The following is a 20,769-nucleotide window of genomic DNA, read 5'->3' on the forward strand; positions in this document are numbered from 1 at the left end:
TGTGTGTTTTTGTTAGCAGAAGTGGCTACGGTGGCTCCACCAGCCGATCTCTACCGCGCAGCTATGGCTCCAAACGACGTCACCATCGCAAGGGGGCTATTTTGGCATTAATTCCGTACAGTGAGAGCAGATGGAGACGCGACATTATAAACAAACTACATTAACAAAATACAAAAATAAAGGTTTAGTAACATGATGTCCAACTGTTAATTACATTTTCTGTTATAGAAAAATAGATTCAAAACAAATCCAGTGTGCATCATTGTGACAGGTGGCCAGCCAGCTCGGGTTACAGACTATGATCTAAAGTGTCTGAGTGTCTCTCTCTGCCTAACCTCCTCCGGGCCTAGTCTGTGGTTTTGGACAGCCCCAGCGTTTTCCTCTGAACGTTTTGGCTGAAAGGCATCATGAAGTCGTCCAAGTCCACCTCAAGAGATAAGAGCTCCTTCCGTCTCTCCATCTTTGACATTAGCTGGCTGGTGGTTGGCGGCTTCCCCCAAACCTGAAACAGACACACAGATCGCTGTGAAAGAGAACTTTAATTATTGATGAAGGTGGGTACAGTGCGAAACTGATGTGCAGTAGTGGGAATACAGGAGAAGTTTGCTAGAGTTGTTTGTTGAGAAGGCAGACTGCTCGAGCTGAGTTTACCGTGCGTAGTATGCTAATCAACGCTCCTCTGAATGTGATGGTTGTGCAATTACAGTTACGACAGCGCTCAATTCAAGTGTGTCTGTGGTTCATGTTTATCTTGGATGCAATACTTTTTGACAATAGTTTTGATCTTGTACAACAATACGATGCAGAAATTGGAAGGCCAGACTTTCTGCATACAGTACAGCAGCAAAACTCAATGGCATGCTGAAGCAGAAACTAATAGCAAGCAGATGCTAAAGTACATTTAGGCAACCTCCAGTGCATGGTGATGAGCCCTACTGTTTTTGGCACAAAGCTGATATCCACAGTGTTGGTGTTCCCCGTAGTGATCCTGGTGTTTTGCAGGATGACGCTCTTCGAATCCTTCTGGGGGGAGGTGTTTCCTGCTGTTGGGGTCGATGTCTCCGCATGAAGCGCAACTCCTGAAGCAACGCCCTGTAGGGGACACCAAGATTTAAAGAATGTACGCATTTTCATTGGCTGTCCAACGTCTTCAGGTGTCAGATTCACGTCAGTCAGGCGGAGAGAGGTTACGGATCAGACCTGAAGGGTTTAGCTTGCATCGCGTCAGCAGAGACATTAAGAATATTACACAAATAAAGAGAAGGAAATGAGTAAGAATGGAAAAATTGTAACATTTGTCAGTTTGAGGTTTTAAACTCTGGCCTTTCTGATTTTTTGAATAAATCATGCACTTGTTTATCAGACAGCATAAAGCAATGTTAATTACTTAAGACCATTAAAAGTACTGTGGTTTCAAAATTCAAATTTAGAGATGACATGAAAACTTCATAGAATCAGTTCAATCACAAGGCGTCGAGGATAGTGCTGTAGCCCGGTCTCCAATCTCTAAAAAAACACACACACACACACACACACAAATCTAAACGACTAAAAGTGCAGCTGAGACAATATTTACGATTACATGGTGCCGGTTGGACTGCCACTAAAGGTCCTGTGCCTCTCCTGTTGGATAATATAATCCCGTCCTGATTTTGGGTGTTTGATAAATGACGCAAAAAATGTGTCCATGTTTCCGCCATATGCTTTTTCTACTTTTACACTCTCAGAGCAACAGGTGTCTTTCTACTTTATAGCAGATGACATATTATTCAATCAAATATGATGGAAGGTAGTCCAAGAAATGCAGGTTCAGCCAATACAGACATCTCTCTATCACTACCCGTGCTTTACTTTGACATGCACACTTCCTTTTTCAGTCTCGGAAATGTGGCTGGTTTTGAACACTTTAGTTCAAGAAGTATTAAATGAACTTGGTCGATATCGGCCAATGCATATGGCCACCATTTTTACTTTTTTATTTAGAATTTAGATTTTATTTTTAGACTTTATTTAGAAGGCAGTTTTGCCTTTAATGGACAGAGACCTCTAAAGCTAGACAGGGAATGTAGGGGAGAGAGAGGGGGTTCATGCATCAGAGGGCCAGGTTCGGAATCACAAAGAGGACTCAGCCTTAAATGGTGCAAGCTCTACCATATGAGTTCCAAAAATATTTTCAGTTTTAAATAGTGAAGTAAAGTTTGTCTAAATCTGAGGCTCTTTTGTGTGCCCTTATAAAACCCCGTGACATGTAGCTTTTAAAGTAGACAAAAAGTTACAAAAGGTCTAACTAACATTCTTATATGAGGAACCCACCGTCTGTGACATCTGACGGAATGATGGCCATATTTGACATTTATCTAGTTTACAATGTGCCCTAACTACCAAAGTAGGACATTTACTTTGTTATGGTCTAAGGTTTGAAAAGTAGAGCATCAGAATCTCAGAATCACAGGTTCAAAGCCAGAAGCGAGCATTACATTGCAATGAATAGTGTTGCCGTTTGAGCATGCATCCATTATTTACAGCTGTTGACTCACAGTGGATGGAACCTGATAGGCCTATCAGTTTTTATAGTAGCGAGTGAATTTATGTACTTCTTTCAAGACTGTCATTATCCTTTCTCATTCGCTACAGACTCTTCAGCAGAAGCACAAACAGCCAGCGGGCTTGTCCCCAAAGTTTCCTCTTTTATGATACAAAATGCCAACTTAGTAGACAGCTTCACGCTGTATGTGTGTGCAATTTATTCTGTTCTTTCTTGCCCCCCAGAATTGCTGCTTGCTGCTTTATTGAGCTGTGGATATTCCTGAATGTGCTATGGCCCACCTGGGACTTTCAGAGTAGTAGCGACAAAATCAGTACATGTTGTCAGATTTAGGCCTGATTATAGGAAATGCAGATTGAAGCAGCAGCATGCTCTGGTTGTAACATAACACGTCTGGTCTAATTTGCTGACAAGTTGCTACCTTACAGTAATCAGATCTCTTTACGGGCTCGGGTTTCTCGAGCTGAAAGAAGAAGCTGAAGTAAACTGATGAAAACCACGGTGGGAGAATATTTTCAGTCAAATGTTGGTCGAGTTTTACTCTGCCACTGTGTTTCCATTTTAATGACTGGACTAGGAGTGGCAGCAGAAAGGACAGGGCCCGTGTGGAATGAAAGTGAAAGTTAAATTTTCATTTAACACAAATACTCAAACAGGAAAGATTTTAATCAGGTGGTAAATAGATTTTAATGAAGTTACTTGGGTACCTTGTCTTTAGGCTTTTTAGCTTTGTCCCCCTTTCCCTTTGCTGTCTCCTTTGGTTTTGGTAAAGAATCCAGTTTGTCTTTGACCAAGTCAATTACCCTGGAGTCTGCAAAAGCTCTGGCGATGTCAAGGCAGTTTTGTTCTGAGGGAAAGAAAATAGGGTCACAGTGTTAACCATAAATAAGAGACAGCTTGCCACCATCACTTCAGTGTTTTTGTTTGTAAATGAAGGTCAAAGATCAGTTCAATAAACAAATATAAGAAAATACCTGAAACCCTGTTACTAGAATACCTTAAAAATTCTCCAAATTAAATTTACATCAACATTAGTTTAAAAAAACCCAGCTCTGATATATTTCAGATGTCGAACCTTTCTTGTTCTCTGCGTTAACACTGGCACCCGCCTTGATGAGGAAGTCCACACAGGAGGGCCGAGAGCTCTCGATGGCCCTCATGAGGGGCGTCCCTCCACTGAGGGCCTTGGCATCTATGGTGGCCCCGGCCTCCAACAGGAGCTCAATAAGCTCCACTTGGCCAGCGTGAGCCGCATGGTGGAGAGGCGTCCAGGAGAACTGGTCACACACGTTCACGTCCGCCCTGCAGGAACAGGTATGAAATGGCGTGTTTCAATCATGCATTTGTCAGTACTTGTTTTTTGTTGTACACTTGATAACTACTATTATCTACTCTAAACAACTTTTCAGATTTTGCAAACAAATTTTATAGTAAATCAAATAAAGAGTAAGATTTGAAAGACTCTGCTTAGCGTTAATGACTATTCATGAATGTTGAACAAAAGGCTCAATTTTTAATTTGAAATAATTTTCTGAACTTTTAACCTAAAAATCTTAAATGCGTTTTTGTGTTAGCAATCACTCATTATCTTTCTATGTTCTTCAGAGTGAGCATATGGGTTTCATTGTAAGTGACAGCATTCCTGGGCATGAAAGATGTAGGCATTCTATCCAGCATCACTGTTTGTAACTTTATACCTCTGGCACCAGCCTCACTGTCTACTTTTACATTCCTTTGACCATATCAGAGTAGGGATGCACGATATTAGATTTTTTGCCGATATCCGATATGCCGATATTTTACAACTCATTTAGCCGATTACTGATACCGATATTTTTTTCCCGCACACCTAATTGCAGAGATCATCAACCCTCTTCTGTATTGGAATTAGCGTACAGTATAATGGTGATACTCTTATCACATTTGTTACAACGGTCGGGGTGACGGGTCTTGAGATGGTTAATCAAGTTTGTAGTGTTGAAAGACTTTGCCTTGGCTCCTCCTCGCATCACCGAAGCTGAGCAGTCATTGCAAATAGCAGTTTTGCTGTCTATTTCGGACACTTTGAAAAACTTCCACACCACGGACATTTTGGCTTCTAACTCTCTCATGCTGCAGGTAGACACAAGTGATGTCATCACGCTGCGCCGCGCAGGTCGGGCATTTAATCAAGTATGCAGCAGCCCATTATTTTATCGGTTAATTATACCGGCGGATATCGGCGTGTTGGCCGATATCCGATACCGATAACGTGCCGATAATCTTGTGCATTCCTATATCAGAGCTGTATACATTTACTGCTAATGCAAAACCAACCTGTCTTACTGCTGCTGCTTCATATGAAAAGTGTCAGACTGGCGAATGTTGGTCAGATTTTGTAATGAAGCACTCACATGAAAAAGGTATTGTCACTTAGGGTGCTCTCTGACAGTGGTGCTCTTGTGTTGAATTACGAACAAAAGGGCTACCATCCATAACCAGCTTTTTTAAACAGGAAGTAGTTTTTGAGCAGCATTATAATCATGTTTTGGCCATGTGAGTCGTAGTTAGTAGTATAATAGTGGAGTGTAAGCCCTGCGTGAGGCTTCACTTTGCCAGCGTGGAGATAAATATTTACACCCGTCACACCATCCAAACCTACGACTAGGCACATCTATGCTGACACATTCTACTGCAGTTAAAGGCGTCTGCGGTAGATGACTGTTGAGCCACATAAACAAAAAATTACTTACTCAGATAGTGAAAAAAGTATGCTTAAACATATTTTATCATGCAATTAAAAAAATGGCATGCTAGATCGGAAAACAAAACATCTGGCAGATGCAGAAACAGTCAAGCCGACACTAGCATCCCTGCATTGGCTGCCTGTTAAATACAGGATTGATTTTAAGGTTCTTTTAATTGTTTTTAAGGCCACACATGGGCTGGCACCCTCGTATATCTCAGAACTCCTTTGCCCTTACTCTACCACTAGGCCCCTCAGATCCTCAGAGCAACTGTTTTTTTAGCTGTTCCAAGATCAAGGCTAGTGGGTAAGGGAGACCGCGCCTTTGCAGTGGCAGCTCCAAAGCTTTGGAATAGCCTACCATTGTCCATCAGATGTTGCCCCTCCATTGACTCTTTTAAGATAAAACTCAAAACGTACATGTTTTCTATGGCCTTTGGTTGCTCTTAGTGTTTCTAGTGTTTTAGACACATATTATTGCTTTGTATTTTTTCTGTTGTTATATATTGTTGCTTTTGTTGTTTTGGTGTGCCGTTTATTTTAACTTGGACAGCACTTTGGTCAATCTCTGGTTGTTTTTAAATGTGCTATATAAATAAACTTGATTTGACTTAAGATTAAAAAGGAAAGTTTTCAACACGCTAGGAGTTTGAATGAATGTTGCTCTGTTTTAGGTCTCCACAAACTCCTCCTTAGCTGCTAAATGCTCCACTTTGTTTATAAATTAGTCACTAAATGCGTCTGTTTGCCATTTCATGCTGACCAGGTAGTGTACAGTGACAGCTGCTGCCCTCTGTGAGCAGCAACAACACCGTAAGAGCTGTAAGAATCAACCAAAATGCTACAGTTGCAGGCCAGACAGCGGCAATGATCTGATGGAAGCTATAAAGCTCTATAAAAAAAGCAGCAGATTCAGGCAATAAGACTCACTTGGATGGTTCATCACTAAGAACAAACCTTTTTAACACTGCTTTAAATACACAGTGTTGTCTGTCCGTTCCACTTAAGTGTGATAAATAATCGTAACTAAACTATAAGTAAACTGTCAATAAAAAGCATGTTTGTGTTGAAAGTGGTGAAATGAATGTTTCCAAGATGTAAAAGCCCCAAAAGATAAAACACTATTTTCTCACCCACGACTGAGGAGGTACTGAGCCACCTCGTAGTTGCCACTGGAGCAGGCCACCATCAGCGGGGTCTTGTAAAACTGATCTTTCGCATCCACAGGAACTCCCTGACTGAAAGCGAGGTCCAGCGACTCCAGGTCTCCGCTCTTCACACAGTAGTTGATATTGACGTAGATCTTCTCTGGCTTTTCCAAGTACCACCCTGAGTCGTTTATTATGGGATGTTCTGGCGGGTGATCTCGGTCAAATCGACGGGGGTCTGAGCAGTTGTAGTAAGTCTCAATCATAAAGTGGGGAGGTCCTCCATCTGGTCGCCGGGGCATGAGATCTGGGGGGAGTGTGCAAATGGGCAGTGGAAGGACAAACTTAGCCTTCTTTTTACCTCCTTTTCCTCCCTTTTCACCCCTTTTCTTCTTAGGCACATAAGAGGAGAGGAGGAATGGCTTCTTGATGTATTTGACACCTTTGATGAAATCATTAATGTTGACACAGCCCTCTCTGCCCTTGTCATGGACTGAGACGACTGTGTGGAGCTGGTCCAATTCAACTGGAGCTTTTAGATCTTCTAACACTGAAATAAACATTTCCGTGGTAACCGTTTCTGAATTGTCCCCAAAGGCTTGCCGTAATTCTTCCTCGTACTCATGAGACCAGTCATGGAGGGTCAGGGCCCAGAGGTCTGACAGAAGGCTGACACTGCTGGACTTTTTGCCTTTTCCCTGTTGCCTCTCTGCTTTCCGCAGCTCCTTGGCTGCTGCTTTGTGGCCAGCATCTTTGGCAATCTGACGCGCCAGGAAACCGTCCTGGTTCTTCAGTTTTGGGTTACAACCTGAACACAGAGCATTGTTTCAGGAGAAAGATAAACAAATGGTTGGTTAGTGGTCTGCGTTTTCTGATACATACTCTTCTATGACTTTCTTGTTTTTTGTGTGAAATACTGCACAATAAAGAAGAGACCAAAAGACTGGGGTCCGTTTCACAAAGCAGGTTCAACAAACTCTGAGTCTAACCCTGAACTCTGAGTCGATCTACTCTGAGATAGGAAACTCTGAGTTTTCGGTTCCAGAACAGCTGATCAGAGTTAGTTCAATCAACTCTGAGTAGGTTCACCCGGAGTTAAGTGCGTGCACGCTGACTGTAAAAAGTCAGCATTCATGGAGCCCCGACACCACGATTCACCATGGCAACGGTACACAAAAAGAGGTCCTCCTACGTCACACCAGCGGAGCTCGAAATCCTCATGCGGACGTTCAGCGAATACGAGCTTGTTTTTAGAAAAATAAAGTAACACGGCTGCAGCTGCAAAAGAGAGAGAAGCAGCGTGGGAAGAAACTGATGCTCGAGTAAATGCGCAAGTTTGAACTGGTCTATTTATTTAATACTTAATCACAATCGGAAGCTAAAATGTATATTAATTTAGGAGCAATCTAGCGGGAGAAAAACGTACATGGAAGCACTTCAATCATATTTTAAATATTAAACAGATTAAATATCATTCAGTGGCTGTTTTAATGTGCATTAGCTTTATCCCTAACATGATGCTGACTTCACATACATTATAATTCATGTTGATTAAACTGAATGTGTTAGTTTAAAAAAAAAATAATTCCAATAACTTACGGCGTCTTATTTGAGTGCTCTCGGCAGTGGTGGTGGAAAATCTAAAAATGATGACTTTGACACAGATTTGTCTTTTGATTTTTTTTATCATAATTATAAAAGACTTTTGCAAAGCGGTCAGAGCAGCACAGAGACGCAACGTTTCTTTTAATTCGGTAACCGCTCAAACACACGCGTGAGACGGGCTGCATGAACGAGGAAGTCGAATTGATAGAATATAAGAGAATATAAGAGAATATAAAACCGAATCGGTTTTATATTCTAGAAGGAGGAGACAGAGCGAAACTCTGAGTTTCCTGAAGAAAACCTGCTCGCGACCAGGTTAGGTTCATAGAGTCTGTTACTACGGTAACTGACCGAGAGCTTAAATTACCTCCCTTTGTGAAACGGAAAACTCAGAGTTTCCCTCATTTCAGGGTTAACAGACTCAGAGTTTTCAATAAACCTGCTTTGTGAAACGGACCCATGGGCCTGTCTCTACGTTGTGACCACAATCCTTTAGGGATTTTGATTAGTTACTACATAGCTATCCTTTCCTGCCTTTAAAAACTAAAAAAGCCTGTTATTGTTAGACACTCGCACAGCACCTCTCTGTGCCAGGAACTTGCAGCAGTTAGCATTGCCCATGGCTGCAGCGTAGTGTAGGGACGTGCAGTCTTCCAGGTTGATGACGCCCATGTCTGCTGAGTATGCTGACAGTGCCTGAATCACCTGGAAGACACCAAAACACCACAGAGCAACCCACTTAAATCCTTCATCTCAAATCTGTAATATGGATAGGGCCCAAATAAGACATTTAGAAAAAGAGAATCAGCTAACGCTTTGATCATATGGTCAAAACTTCATGCAAAAAGATTCTGGTAACAGCTCTCACGTTTAAACACAACTTCATAGTGATTGGTTATCTTTCAATGGTAAAAAAGTGACTGGGTGAGCTGATACATCACCTCAAAGAAGCCCCCCATGGCAGCATAGTGCACCGCTGTGAGGCGGTTTTGGTCCAGGGAATTAGGATTTCCCCCATTCTTAAGAATGGCTCTGACGAGCTGGAGCGAGCCGGCCCTAGCTGCACCCATCAAAGCTGTGAAGCCCGTTTTCTAAAGGGACAGAGCAGAGAGGGGAAAGGAGTCACACACAAAACAACACAACAAGCATCTCTTTCTGCATCATAATATTGTTTGCTCAGACAATTTACCACACATTTAGTAACACTACCTCAGTTTAGTCCCTTCAAGCAATTTGTACCTGATTTGTTGCATTAGGGTCTGCCCCTCCATCCAGCATGATGAGACACATGAGGGTGCGCCTCTCTGCTTTTTCACACATCAACTGGAAGACATGACTTCCCTGCGCTGACACATTGTTGACGTCTGCCTGGCTCTTTAATGCCACCTGCAGGCAGCGAGTGTGGCGCTTGGTGGGGTACATGCAGTAGAACAGCACACCTTTAGTAAGAGGAGGGGGGGTTACAAAAGATTAGGATAAGTTAATAAATGTTAAGTGATTGAATTGTGCGGGAGTGATACTTGATTTAAACTTGAGCTCTTGAGTTGCAACTGAAGAAAAAAGCTTGATAACGACATTATCAAAATAAATTTGATCGGTTCTGCCCTTGAAGCCGAGTGGTTGGGTTCCAACCAGATCATATTATATACTATGGTACCAGATCTCTGCGGCCTTTAAGGCTGCATTTAACTTATCTCCATCGGCCATATTGAGCCCAATCTGATTCTTGTTTTACAGTCGCTGTCACACACTGACCTATAAAGGTTTTATTCGACATCTCCAACTCTCTCATCCACTCCGCTGAGCTCTCTGTGTGTGTAAGAACAGAGGCTGTAGCCAGCCTGTGGCAAAACAACACACACTATAAACAGCAAAGAACATTATGTAAATGTTTATATATGTGGTCTACCTAGCTCATGTGCACTTGTTTCATTACAACTCAGTGTGAAGGTCTCTTGAACTTTTGCTGTCATCTATGGTGAATGGTGCTTTCCCATGCACTGGCATGGGAAGTGACAGACATTGTGAGGAGCCAACGGCAACCACAATCACCCCGGCATTGCAAATGCAACAAAAGCCCTGCCAATAAACAGCCGATTCCAGTATCTGTATTATCTAAAAAAGTAGAAGTGTTGGATCATAATCGAGTAACCGTATCGGTAGATAACTTTACATAACTTGGACCAGGATTGGGGGCCAAAAAACTTGATCAGGACGTCCCTGTATGGTATAACTAAAACCTCATGTCCCATGGAGTATCTGTGGGCTGGAGGGCTTTAAACAATGGCACGTCACAGTAATCAGGGGTGAGCGAGTTCTTGTCCCTTCCTTAAAACAGGCAAATGTGTGAGTATTGACACTGAGCCGACCGGGGAAAAGACTTGGCTGTGAGTGTTGAGACAGGGCCGAACCACTCCTTGGAGAGTGCAGGATCATATCAGGTTACTCAGCATGTAGCACGGGAGAGGATCACCATTAGTGGTTGATCTGTAATTAGGTGTACCCACACTGCCTGACACACACGTACACTCGCACGCGCCAAACTGTGCACACCAATACACACACAACATACAGTACATACATTATACAAAAGCACGCACACAAGCACGCACTAAAAAACTTTTCTGACTAATTCAACCTCCGCTTCTCTCCCTCCTCCCCTCTCTCGTTCACCCTCTTTTGAAAAGAGTACCGTCTGCAGTAATTGATGCCCCGGATCCACTGTAATTGGGGTCATTATCACAATTGGTTTAAAATGGTCCTGAATAAATGTGTAGTATCACTGATTGGAGTTGTCCAGGATACTGTCTCGCCATCAATATGTAAACAGAAGCAGCATGCATTTTTATGAGCTGTAAGACAAGGCAAGGCATTCAGAATGAACCCGCTGCTCTAACTTGAGATGGAAAACACCTCCGTTTGAGAAATCGACACTTCAAGCTCAAATGAGAATCCGTTAGTGGAAGGGAAGTTGTTCCATTATCCTCTCCTCATTAAAGCCACATACATTATTTAAACTGTAGGTACAAGCTTTATATAAGACTTTTACTTATGGATTAAAATGTATTGTCTGTCTGATATTCGAAACAATATAACAGGAGAAACACTAGTTGCTTTAAATCAGTTTAATAATGCCTTTTGGTATTTAGAGGTAGACTAATGCTCTCTTAAGCATTTAAGGTGGATTCACAGGAAAACATACATATATATTAGGGATGCACGATATTATCGGCACGTTATCGGTATCGGCCGATATTGGCTTAAAAACGAACTATTGGATATCGGCCAACACGCTGATATCCGCCGATATAATTAACCGATAAAATAATGGGCTGCTGCATACTTGATTAAATGCCCGACCTCGGCGCAATGTCCCCGGCGCGAAGAAGACCTGCGCAGCGCGGCGCAGCGTAATGACGTCACGTGTGTCTACCTGCAGCATGAGAGAGTTAGAAGCCAAAATGTCCGTGGTGTGGAAGTTTTTCAAAGTGTCCGAAATAGATAGCAAAACTGCTATTTGCAATGACTGCTCAGCTTCGGTGATGCGAGGAGGAGCCAAGGCAAAGTCTTTCAACACTACAAACTTGATTAACCATCTCAAGACCCGTCACCCCGACCGTTGTTACAAATGTGATAAGAGTATCACCATTATACTGTACGCTAATTCCAATACAGAAGAGAGTTGATGATCTCTGCAATTAGGTGTGCGGGGAAAAAATATCGGTATCTGTATCGGTAATCGGCTAAATGAGTTGTAAAATATCGGATATCGGCAAAAAATCCAATATCGTGCATCCCTAATATATATAGGATTATGACCTTATACAAAGCACTAAACTTAAGTCTATTATACAAGTTCCTACAAATGATGATTTAATTATTAGTTCATCATTAAGACAAACTTATGTCAAAAATAAAGTGCCACATGCAGCTCACAGAAATGTCTTCAAATTGCTTTTAACAGCTTATAACTGTCAGTCCAAAATTCAAAAGTACCCACGTTAGTAGTTTCTTTTGCAACATTGTCATCGACTTTATTCTGACGATTATTGAATGTATATATAATTTAATATCTGCAATTATAAGCACCACCTATTTTTTAAACTTACTGCATGTCCTTATTGTCTGCTGCCTTGTCTCTCTGAGTCTTTTCACCTTATTTGAGTGAAATGGAAATGGCCATAGCGCAGAATGCTGCGGATATTTTTGAATGACTCCTTTTCCTGAAACCGTTTTGAATTACTGTCTCAATCTGAATCAATTTCTCCTTAATCTATAAACATGTCCCTTATCGTTTTTACCCGCTTGCCATACAGTTGTAAACATATTTGACAGTGGCATAATTTGGCATCTCTATGCCTCCTATTGTAATCAGGTCTTCCATCTCAGTAAATTTAAATGATTTAAAGTATCAAATCTTAACAAATTCTGCTCTTCTGTAACCAAGAATCTGCCCAAGTTTAGTTTTTTTGGCCCAAGCGATATGCAAATGGGATTGCTTGCTACTGCTCACCTTTGCCCTCGGTGTCCTGGAGCCTCAGGTTAGCATGGTTCTGGACCAGCAATTCAACTATGACATCATTGCCAATCTCAGCAGCCAACATGGCTGCTGTGCGGCCTTTCTTGTCCTGGAGATCGGGGTGTGCTCCCTGTGAGAGAAGGAAGCTGACCAGGTCTGTAAGAAGTCAGGGAGAGTATGCAAACTGTCAGAGGGATGAAGTAACTCTGAGACAATACTTTGGTTTGCAGGACATTCTCCTGAACTGCCTGATTTGTGTTGCTAAAGCACAAAAAATGGGACAACTGTTCCGTGTGAATGCTCTCTTACTGTACAGAGGGGAAAAAACAAAAAACGTATGATTTTGGAAGTTGTGAACACATAAATCTAACTGCTTAACCTTAAACTGGATGTTTACTGCATTCAAGATACGTAAAAATGCTTGTGTCAAATGGTGGCCACTACCAAATAAGACTTTATTTCGAGAGAATCAGAGTGCTACAGCAGGCCGGTGAAGCCCCTATAACCTGTCAGAGTACAGAGAAGACCCATCACCCTGATTGTTTGCTGAAACTGCAACGTGAAGCACCCCAGTTCCGTCTTTTGGCTCAGTGAGATTGATGAGATTTTCCACTCCGAGATTCACCATCTTCTCTATTTGCCCCTTATCCCCTTCACGGACGCACTGCAGCAGGCGGTAGATCTGAAGGACCTGCAGGCGGCCCTCTGCTTCTCTGCCACTCATTATGGGGTTTGACAAGGGCTGATGGGAAAAAAAGAAAATGGAGATACTGCATGATTAACTCAGTTGGGACACAGCTTGTGTGAAAAATATGCAGGTATTCATTCTAATGACCAACAGTGATGTGTGGCACTTGTGTGGCTTTTTTTGAAAAGTCAGTTATGCAATTCTGGTAGGTTTTTAATGTTTAGGTGTTATGTTGTTAAAGCAATCAATAATATAAAATCAACATGGTCAGAGCACGAACGTTGTTGGTTTTGACACCGCGAGTTATTACTGTGGACAGCCAGAGTACGGAAGCTTTACACAGAACAAAACTTTATTTGTTTTTACTCCGAAAGCAGTAAAGTTCAACCTCAGTATGGGACAAATTCACTGAAGATTACAAAAAATGTAGCATAAAGTAAGCTAAGTTACTTCTCGATACTGCTCATATCAAGAGAACAGCTGTGTGCTCATTATTTTAAATTATACCGTGACATATTAAATAATCGCGTATGACACATTGCTCTTTCACTTTTGACCCCTTGGCCAGTTTCGACTGAATTTAAAAACATGAAGAATTATCCCAAATAAATCATCAAAATGCGGTAAATTGAGCATTTAACGCTAAAACAATAGACCCACATTAAAAGGCAACGTGGACTGATCATTTTTACCCACCTGCACACCTCGGTTGAAGGGATACCGTTAGCTAGCCGTTTCCTTGTTTGGCACGCGCTCCTTACGTTACCGGTCTGGGAAACATTGAAGTCCTTGCACTTTGTTGTTTACATTCACATCACGCTTAGATAGCGAGGACAGTCACATATATCCCGAGTTTCTTCACAGTCGCTTTAACTTTTTTTCAAAGCACAACTTTTCACTTTGTGTGAGCCAGGGGAAGGAAACAAACTCAGCTCCATGGCAACGGAACGCGTGAAAATCCCAGGAAGGACCCACTGAGCTTTGGCGGTGTCTGATGCTGCTTTCAAGTACTGTTGGTAAATCCGTAAATATGACGCTAACGGCTCCAAACATGTGTGCAGCGAGGAAACATGTACTTTACCGTTTCGCACATCATATTTTGATAATCCAACTAAACTGCACGATAAAAATAGAGTAGATACATTTAAAATGTATAAAGTAATCACTTACTTACTTGCTTAATACTTGCCACACTTTAATCCTGAAACTTAACATTCCAACATCAATAAGAAGTGAGTTCCCTTAGGTTGTATTATTATTATTATTTAATTATTATTCTTTTTTAACCCCTTTCAGCCCCTTAGATTGCTGGTCCCCCCGGGATCCACACAAAACTACTAGCGTGAACATGGTACATTACATCCCATCTTACCATGCATCCTTACATTCTTAAGTACCCTAGGTAGAATTACCGCTTCTTTGCCCTTGACCGCCAGTGCTTAGATCATCTTACACAGTCTTGGAGAAGACTTTGTTTGTTTGAGTGACAGTGGAAGGACAGCTATTGATTGCAGAATGGCTTAAAATGAGACCTGCAATCTCCATTGATAAGTAATGAATGCACAAAGAATGGATGTACTTTTTCCTTCAGATAAGTCTTGAAGGTTCTTCAACAGCAACTACACAGCTAAGAGGGTAATGATACTGAACACAAGGTGTCACTGCAGTGCAGCATAAGATATGGAGATTTCAACTTGTTCCTTGACGTCTTCAGTTAATTTTAACCCAGGAAGATAAGAGCCGAGAGAGGTTTAAGTAGGAGCCAGGAACAAAAGTCAACACAGCTGTGTGTATTTGTGAAAGCCAAAAAGTGCCAGTTTAAATAAGTGCAAGTCCAAAAGCAGGCTAAACAGTGGCTACAAACTGGCACATGCTCGCTCATTTCATGAAGGAACACAATCCAGATAAAAGTGAGACTGTTGAAACGCGGCTGTGTAAAACTTGGTTTCTGTATTTGAGGCATACTTGTGGCAAATCATACAAAACATATACAGTACCTGGCAAGGTGAAGTGGTAACTCATAAAAATCTTAAACAGGAAAAACTGCTGAAAAATATTTACATTCCTTCAAGGTTCTACAATGCATAAAAACATATAAAATACAGTTCCACACTGAACACAGAGGAAAGACGTGTTAAACACCTATGCATTGTGAGGAAACCTTCATTTGCTGGTATAAATTCATGTATTACTTCCACAATAATGTAAATATAATGCAGTATGAGGACCATCTGCTGTATCGTCACTGCAAAAAAAATGTGCAATGTTCCTTTTAAGATCCATTTAATAAAATCTACAAGCTTGATATCATGCACGTATAGAGACATTTTAATTAGACTTCTAGAGGCAGGAGGTGTGTGTATTCATGTGAGAGGTGCGATATGTAAAAGGGGTAAGTGTAGCTTCATTATTGGCTATTTTTAGCTCTGAGTAAAAATTCCATTGTACGATGGACTGATAGTAAGAGTTTATAAACTTAAGTTCTTGATCCACCATGAAGTTTAGATGTCCCATATTAGGGAAGAGGAAAAAAATCCCCATTCTTCCCCGTGGCCATCCTCCAGCCTGCCTTGTGATTCTGGGCATAGCTAATGTCCTAAAATGGTCTTATTATTTTGATGTCGTATGATTTATAAAATCCTGTGGTTTTTTTCGACTGATCTGTCAGTGACTTCATTTGTGCGTTTCCTTCTCCTAAAGCAGAGTGGTTTGGACCGTGACCCCTGCATCGCTGGGATTTATTTTTTTTGGCATCCAGCAATTGTGTTTCTGGGAATTTGCTTGGTGGTCAAAGTGAAACAGAAGCACGAACAACAAAAGTAGGAAGAAATGAAACTTCATCAGAAATAGAAAATGAGCAATAACCTCTGAACACTCGATATGCTGTGGGTAGATAGCGCACAAAAGAAACTAAAAGCCCACATCCTTAATCATTTTTCGTAGCACAGAATATCCTTTTGTTAACACAAGAGAGATCTGAAGGATGGTTTAATCAGTCAAGAATTCAAGTTTAGAGCACAGCATGATATATGGAATTATTAGATAAACCTGCAGTGGCGTTTGTACTAGAATAAAAAACAGCATGGCTTTTTGCAGAATTTGTTTCTTTAAAGCTGTGAAACACGCAAACATGTTACTGTGGTTGAAAAGGAGCTGTTTCCCTTCCTTATTAGCACATAAAGTAAAATATAAAATATATCTCTCCTCGCTGAATGAATCCAGTCCAGTTATTTCAGTCTCTCTGACTGTTCCGTCGGCAGCTCCGTCTCTCACAGTCCAGCAAACAAAGTAGATGTTCACATGCTGAAAGTGTCACCAGAGACTTATTACAACGAGTCCTCATCCAATCATACGGTCTCGTACAGCAGCATCCCACTGAAGAGGGTCAAGGGTTCAGACGAGTAGGCCAGTTTGCCAGTGACAAGGTCGATACACACAGTGTCCCCCGCCTCCATGGGCAGGATGATGTTGAAGACGGCCAGAGCTCCAGGGATTTGTTTTGCCTCCGCCATGGGCTTCTCCAGGCCTTCAGGCTGATACCCGGCTGAGTCCACTCGCACCACGCCTGTGTTGGACTTGGACAGCACTGCCTCGATCTTCATGTTCTTGTGGCCTGTAAGGATGCCGCTGAAGAAGTACTTCCCACTCACAGGAGCTGTGAAGTAACCTGGAGGATGGAGGATGGTCACAACAAGAATTAAGTATGGATACAACCTTACTTTAAGGGGGAGGTCAAACTAAAAACATGCCTATTGTCTCCATCTATGAAATATTCATAATTTCTGCTATGACGACAAAAAAATACAGGTGAGAGGAATTATTATTGTGGTGCTCACATCCTTTATATACACTGGCCTGGTCTTGTGCCCATTTACAAAGTTAACCAATCAGAGCTTTGTAGGCGGGACTAAGAATGGGGATGCTGTTTTACCACAATGCTTGTGATTGACGCAGCTCGACAAGCTTTTCAAGTTAGGCAGAGAAATAACTCATAAAGCATTATATTTATAATAAGTGTTAAAGTGATCGTTCTGATTTTTGGAAACCAAGTTGTATGAAATACTCCCTAGTAGTGTGGTGGATGCAAAGCTATTAGCTCACTCAGCGAGTCCCGTCGTTGTAGTTCTGTCCGGTTCTGAACATAGAATAAGTAGCTCCAGTGAGATGCCAGGGTCATGACACCAAGTTTTACCCAACAAAAACATCACACAGGCAATGGTGATCCATTTCAACACAAAATCATGGTCCTAGGATTTCATATACTGCGCCCTTTTTTTGGCACTATTTTCTCTCCTGGCAAATCCAGTATCACTACGCCTGCTGCAGGCCGGTTTCTCAGGTAAGCCGACCTAGTAGCTGTTTCACGTTGATTCTGACTGATTCGCGTCATCGTTGAAGTAAACATGTTGGACTTTGAAAGTGATGAGGAAGATTTATCTTTAACAACAGATCCAACGGGACCTCTAAGGGCTCTATCAGTGTCAGGAAAACCTGGAAATACGTTCGGTGGAATTTTTCTTTATTACTACAGCCAGGTAAATCACAAATTGGCACCATTTAGACATGTACTTTCCTCTGTGACAACAAACTTCATCTCACGTTACCAATTCCAGCGTGTTCTCTTCGAAACAGCTGATCGAACCGGCCTGCCGCAGGCGTAATGATACTGGATTTGTCAGGAGAGAAAATAGTGCCAAAAGAACAGCACAGTATATGAAATCCTAGGACGATGATTTTGTGTTGAAAATGGATCAGCATTGCCTGTTTTTGTAGGGTAAAACTTTTTGGTGTCATGACCCTGGCATCTCACCGGAACTACTTATTCTATGTTCAGAACCAGACAGAGCTCCGACCACAGGACCTGCTGAGTGAGCTAATAGCTTGGTGTCCAAAAATCCAAACTATCCCTTTAAGTTGACTGCTACTGGCAATAGCTAATGCATATTCTGTGTCAAATGCAAAAGGCGTTCACAGGCCTGATACCTGCCCTCTACCAAGAAAAAAATACAACTAATTAATAATAACAAAAAACATGAGTATGATGTGACTAAATCTAAAAAAAATAAGGGTTAACTCTGATGATGTACAAAAAGAGAGTGTCGGTCTTGGCAGAGCTCTATTCAAATGACTGCAGCTGATATAAACTCACCTGTTTTGGGGTTGTAGACGTTATTCTCGTTGACAAAGACATTGTTGAACACTATCGTTCCTGCGCTTCTCATCGGGCGAGTCAGTGCAGCAGAGAAGGAGAGGCGCGGCACGTGGGCGTCAGACCCTGCAGGACCTGATCGTGGAGGAGAGGTGAAAAGTAGAAGTTAATATGACATAAAGATCAAAGGGTAATGGAGCGATTTGACCTGCCGTTTAGTAAGAACACGTACCCTGTTCGCCTCTGAGACCTGAAAAATAAGATGAAGGGCAAAAATTATACAACAGTTTATTATTATTCTAATGAAAGCAGACAGCAGATGTAGTTAAAGAAAGATCTGAGATAGAGTTATTAATATTAAACACTGTCTTTACCTGGGGGTCCAGCCACTCCCTGCCTGCCCTCTCTGCCTGGAGGTCCCACCCTCCCTTGCGGTCCAAGAAGTCCCGGGGGTCCGCGCTCGCCTCTGTCTCCGCGGGGGCCCGTAAGACCAGGTGGACCTGGATCCAGAATCATATTTAATGAGACTTCACAGCTGGAAAACACACTCCTGAAGATCCTCTTTACCAGTAATAGGCTCTCTTGGGAGATTCTAAAAAACACGCACAGTAAGCCAAGAAAGCAAAAACATCTAATCTGGTGTGACTCGAGATGCGCCGTTCACCCTCATGTTTACTTAAACTCCTTTTGGAGAAGGATTGCAGACTTTATAGGCTCTTTAAGTGAGTGCTTCTCAGAACTACAGCCTGGATTCTTTCTTTGGTCTATTTTTCCTTCACCCTGACCTTGCCTCCCTTTCGTCTGAGAGCTATCTCTTATCCAAAAGTCAGATCCCATGCCCTCCGTCCTCTGCGACTCACCCATGAAGTCCTGCTCCATGAAACTGTGGAACTCCTTGGCCAAGTCCACCACTGAAGAGTTCAGTCTGTGTATGTCCGAGTGGACGTTCACCAGCTGTACGTTCTGGATATTGTCGATAAGATCTCCTTGAGAAGTTACCGTGACATTGAGTCCATTAACGCAGCTCCACAGCCCAGACACGTGTCTGTTCAGACCCTCTTTGATCCTCTCCAGGCTGTCTGAAAAAGAGTCGAAGCGTCCGCACACTCCCTCCAGCTTGGAGAGTCTTCGGTCCAGGCCATCGCTGGAGCGCCGGCACTCCCCAACCTCCGTCACAAAGTTGCTCCTTATAACCTGGATCTCTTTGCCCAGACTGCCGAATCTAATCTTTGAATCATCCACGTGCTCCGTCAGCTCCTTCTGCAAATCGTCCACCTTTTAGAGAACGTAGAGACTCGTTAATGTGTGTATGTTGGAAGAGTTCCTTCTGAAAAGGTTGTTATATAAATATACTTTTTTTCCCACCTTTGCTCTCATTTATTTTCACATGGTATCTTGTACACACAAAAATATGTAAGCATATAATCTAAACCGTGTCTGTCAAGAACTCAAATGTTTATAATATAGCTCAAATATTTTTCTAACTATAATAATATTATGTGAAAACACTGCTGCCAAGATAATCATGGGGCATGTTTGACTGACAATGAAGTCCGTGAAGAAAAATTATGTTTCAGTATGTACAGTTTAATAGAACAACAAACTCACATCAGCGTTCAATCACCGTTCTTGTTATCGTAATCATTGTTTGATCTTCTGCTCAGTTCTGAGGGGAGGGTTCTTTGTATCACGGTACAGTGCTTCTCAACCTGGGGCTTGGGAGCCCAAAAGAGGCCACAGGATGAAAGGTGTTCGGGTCAAATCTGACCGTTTTACAACTTTCATCAATCATAAATATTGTGTTTTACATTTGATTGCCTCGAGGTCTTACGATATCCTCCACACGAGGCATTTGAACATATAAAATTGCTGATCACCACTTTCATTAAATTTTGAGTAGTTTAGTTTAGCTTTGTAGCACCTGTGACCGCCAAAGGAAATGAATGTGTAACACGAGATTATGTTCATCCATCAGATGGAAAACATCCACTTTCACACCCACATATAGCCCCTCATGAACCACACATTTCAGACTGAACCAGTTTTGAACCAGAAGAAGAGATGGAGGAGGATGTCTCAGACATGGAAGACAACATTGATAGATTTGGAATACATTTTAAATGTCTATTCTTTATATATTCACTGCAGTTATTCATGTTAACCTCTAGTCTGAGACATTAATTACAGCATAAAAAGGTATTCAATAAAATTTGGTGATGATTAATGTTTTTTGTGTTAATGTGAGAGCAGTTAAAACAGACTGGTAACTGTCATGAGTCATTCTAGTTTAGTTATGTTGCTTTTCATTTAGAGGATTTCCTGTTTTACTTTGTAGTCCTGTCAGTCCTGAGTTTGGTTTCTAGAGTTTCCTGTTTTATTTTGTAGTTCTT

The 20,769-nt window shown here is 41.8% G+C and overlaps 2 protein-coding genes across 2 annotated transcripts in view; both read right to left on the reverse strand.

Annotated features, from left to right (window-relative positions):
- Nucleotides 1–270: 270 nt before the first annotated feature.
- ankef1a (ankyrin repeat and EF-hand domain containing 1a) lies at nucleotides 271–13,266 on the reverse strand. Its single transcript, XM_069657633.1, has 10 exons — nucleotides 13,077–13,266; nucleotides 12,537–12,698; nucleotides 9,263–9,462; nucleotides 8,965–9,114; nucleotides 8,605–8,728; nucleotides 6,404–7,226; nucleotides 3,621–3,847; nucleotides 3,253–3,392; nucleotides 937–1,092; nucleotides 271–502 (listed from the first exon to the last, which is right to left on the reverse strand). Exons 1-10 carry the CDS (start codon nucleotides 13,264–13,266, stop codon nucleotides 347–349), a joined length of 2,328 nt encoding a protein of 775 aa, XP_069513734.1. The 3' UTR covers nucleotides 271–346.
- A 1,895-nt stretch (nucleotides 13,267–15,161) lies between these two features.
- The window catches only part of emilin1a (elastin microfibril interfacer 1a), a 28,686-nt gene continuing 23,078 nt past the window's right edge, over nucleotides 15,162–20,769 (reverse strand). The window contains exons 8-12 of the mRNA XM_069657576.1: nucleotides 19,240–19,654; nucleotides 18,754–18,879; nucleotides 18,612–18,629; nucleotides 18,380–18,514; nucleotides 15,162–16,897 (exon numbers count right to left, since the gene is read on the reverse strand). Coding sequence (XP_069513677.1) covers nucleotides 16,578–16,897; nucleotides 18,380–18,514; nucleotides 18,612–18,629; nucleotides 18,754–18,879; nucleotides 19,240–19,654 — 1,014 coding nt within the window. The 3' untranslated portion in view covers nucleotides 15,162–16,577. The remainder of the gene's footprint in view (nucleotides 16,898–18,379; nucleotides 18,515–18,611; nucleotides 18,630–18,753; nucleotides 18,880–19,239; nucleotides 19,655–20,769) is intronic.

Source organism: Semicossyphus pulcher, unplaced genomic scaffold (genome assembly GCF_022749685.1).
Source record: "Semicossyphus pulcher isolate SPU_LCO1_2020_fin unplaced genomic scaffold, fSemPul1.0.p SCAF_11, whole genome shotgun sequence".
Classification (NCBI taxonomy): Eukaryota; Metazoa; Chordata; class Actinopteri; order Labriformes; family Labridae; genus Semicossyphus; species Semicossyphus pulcher.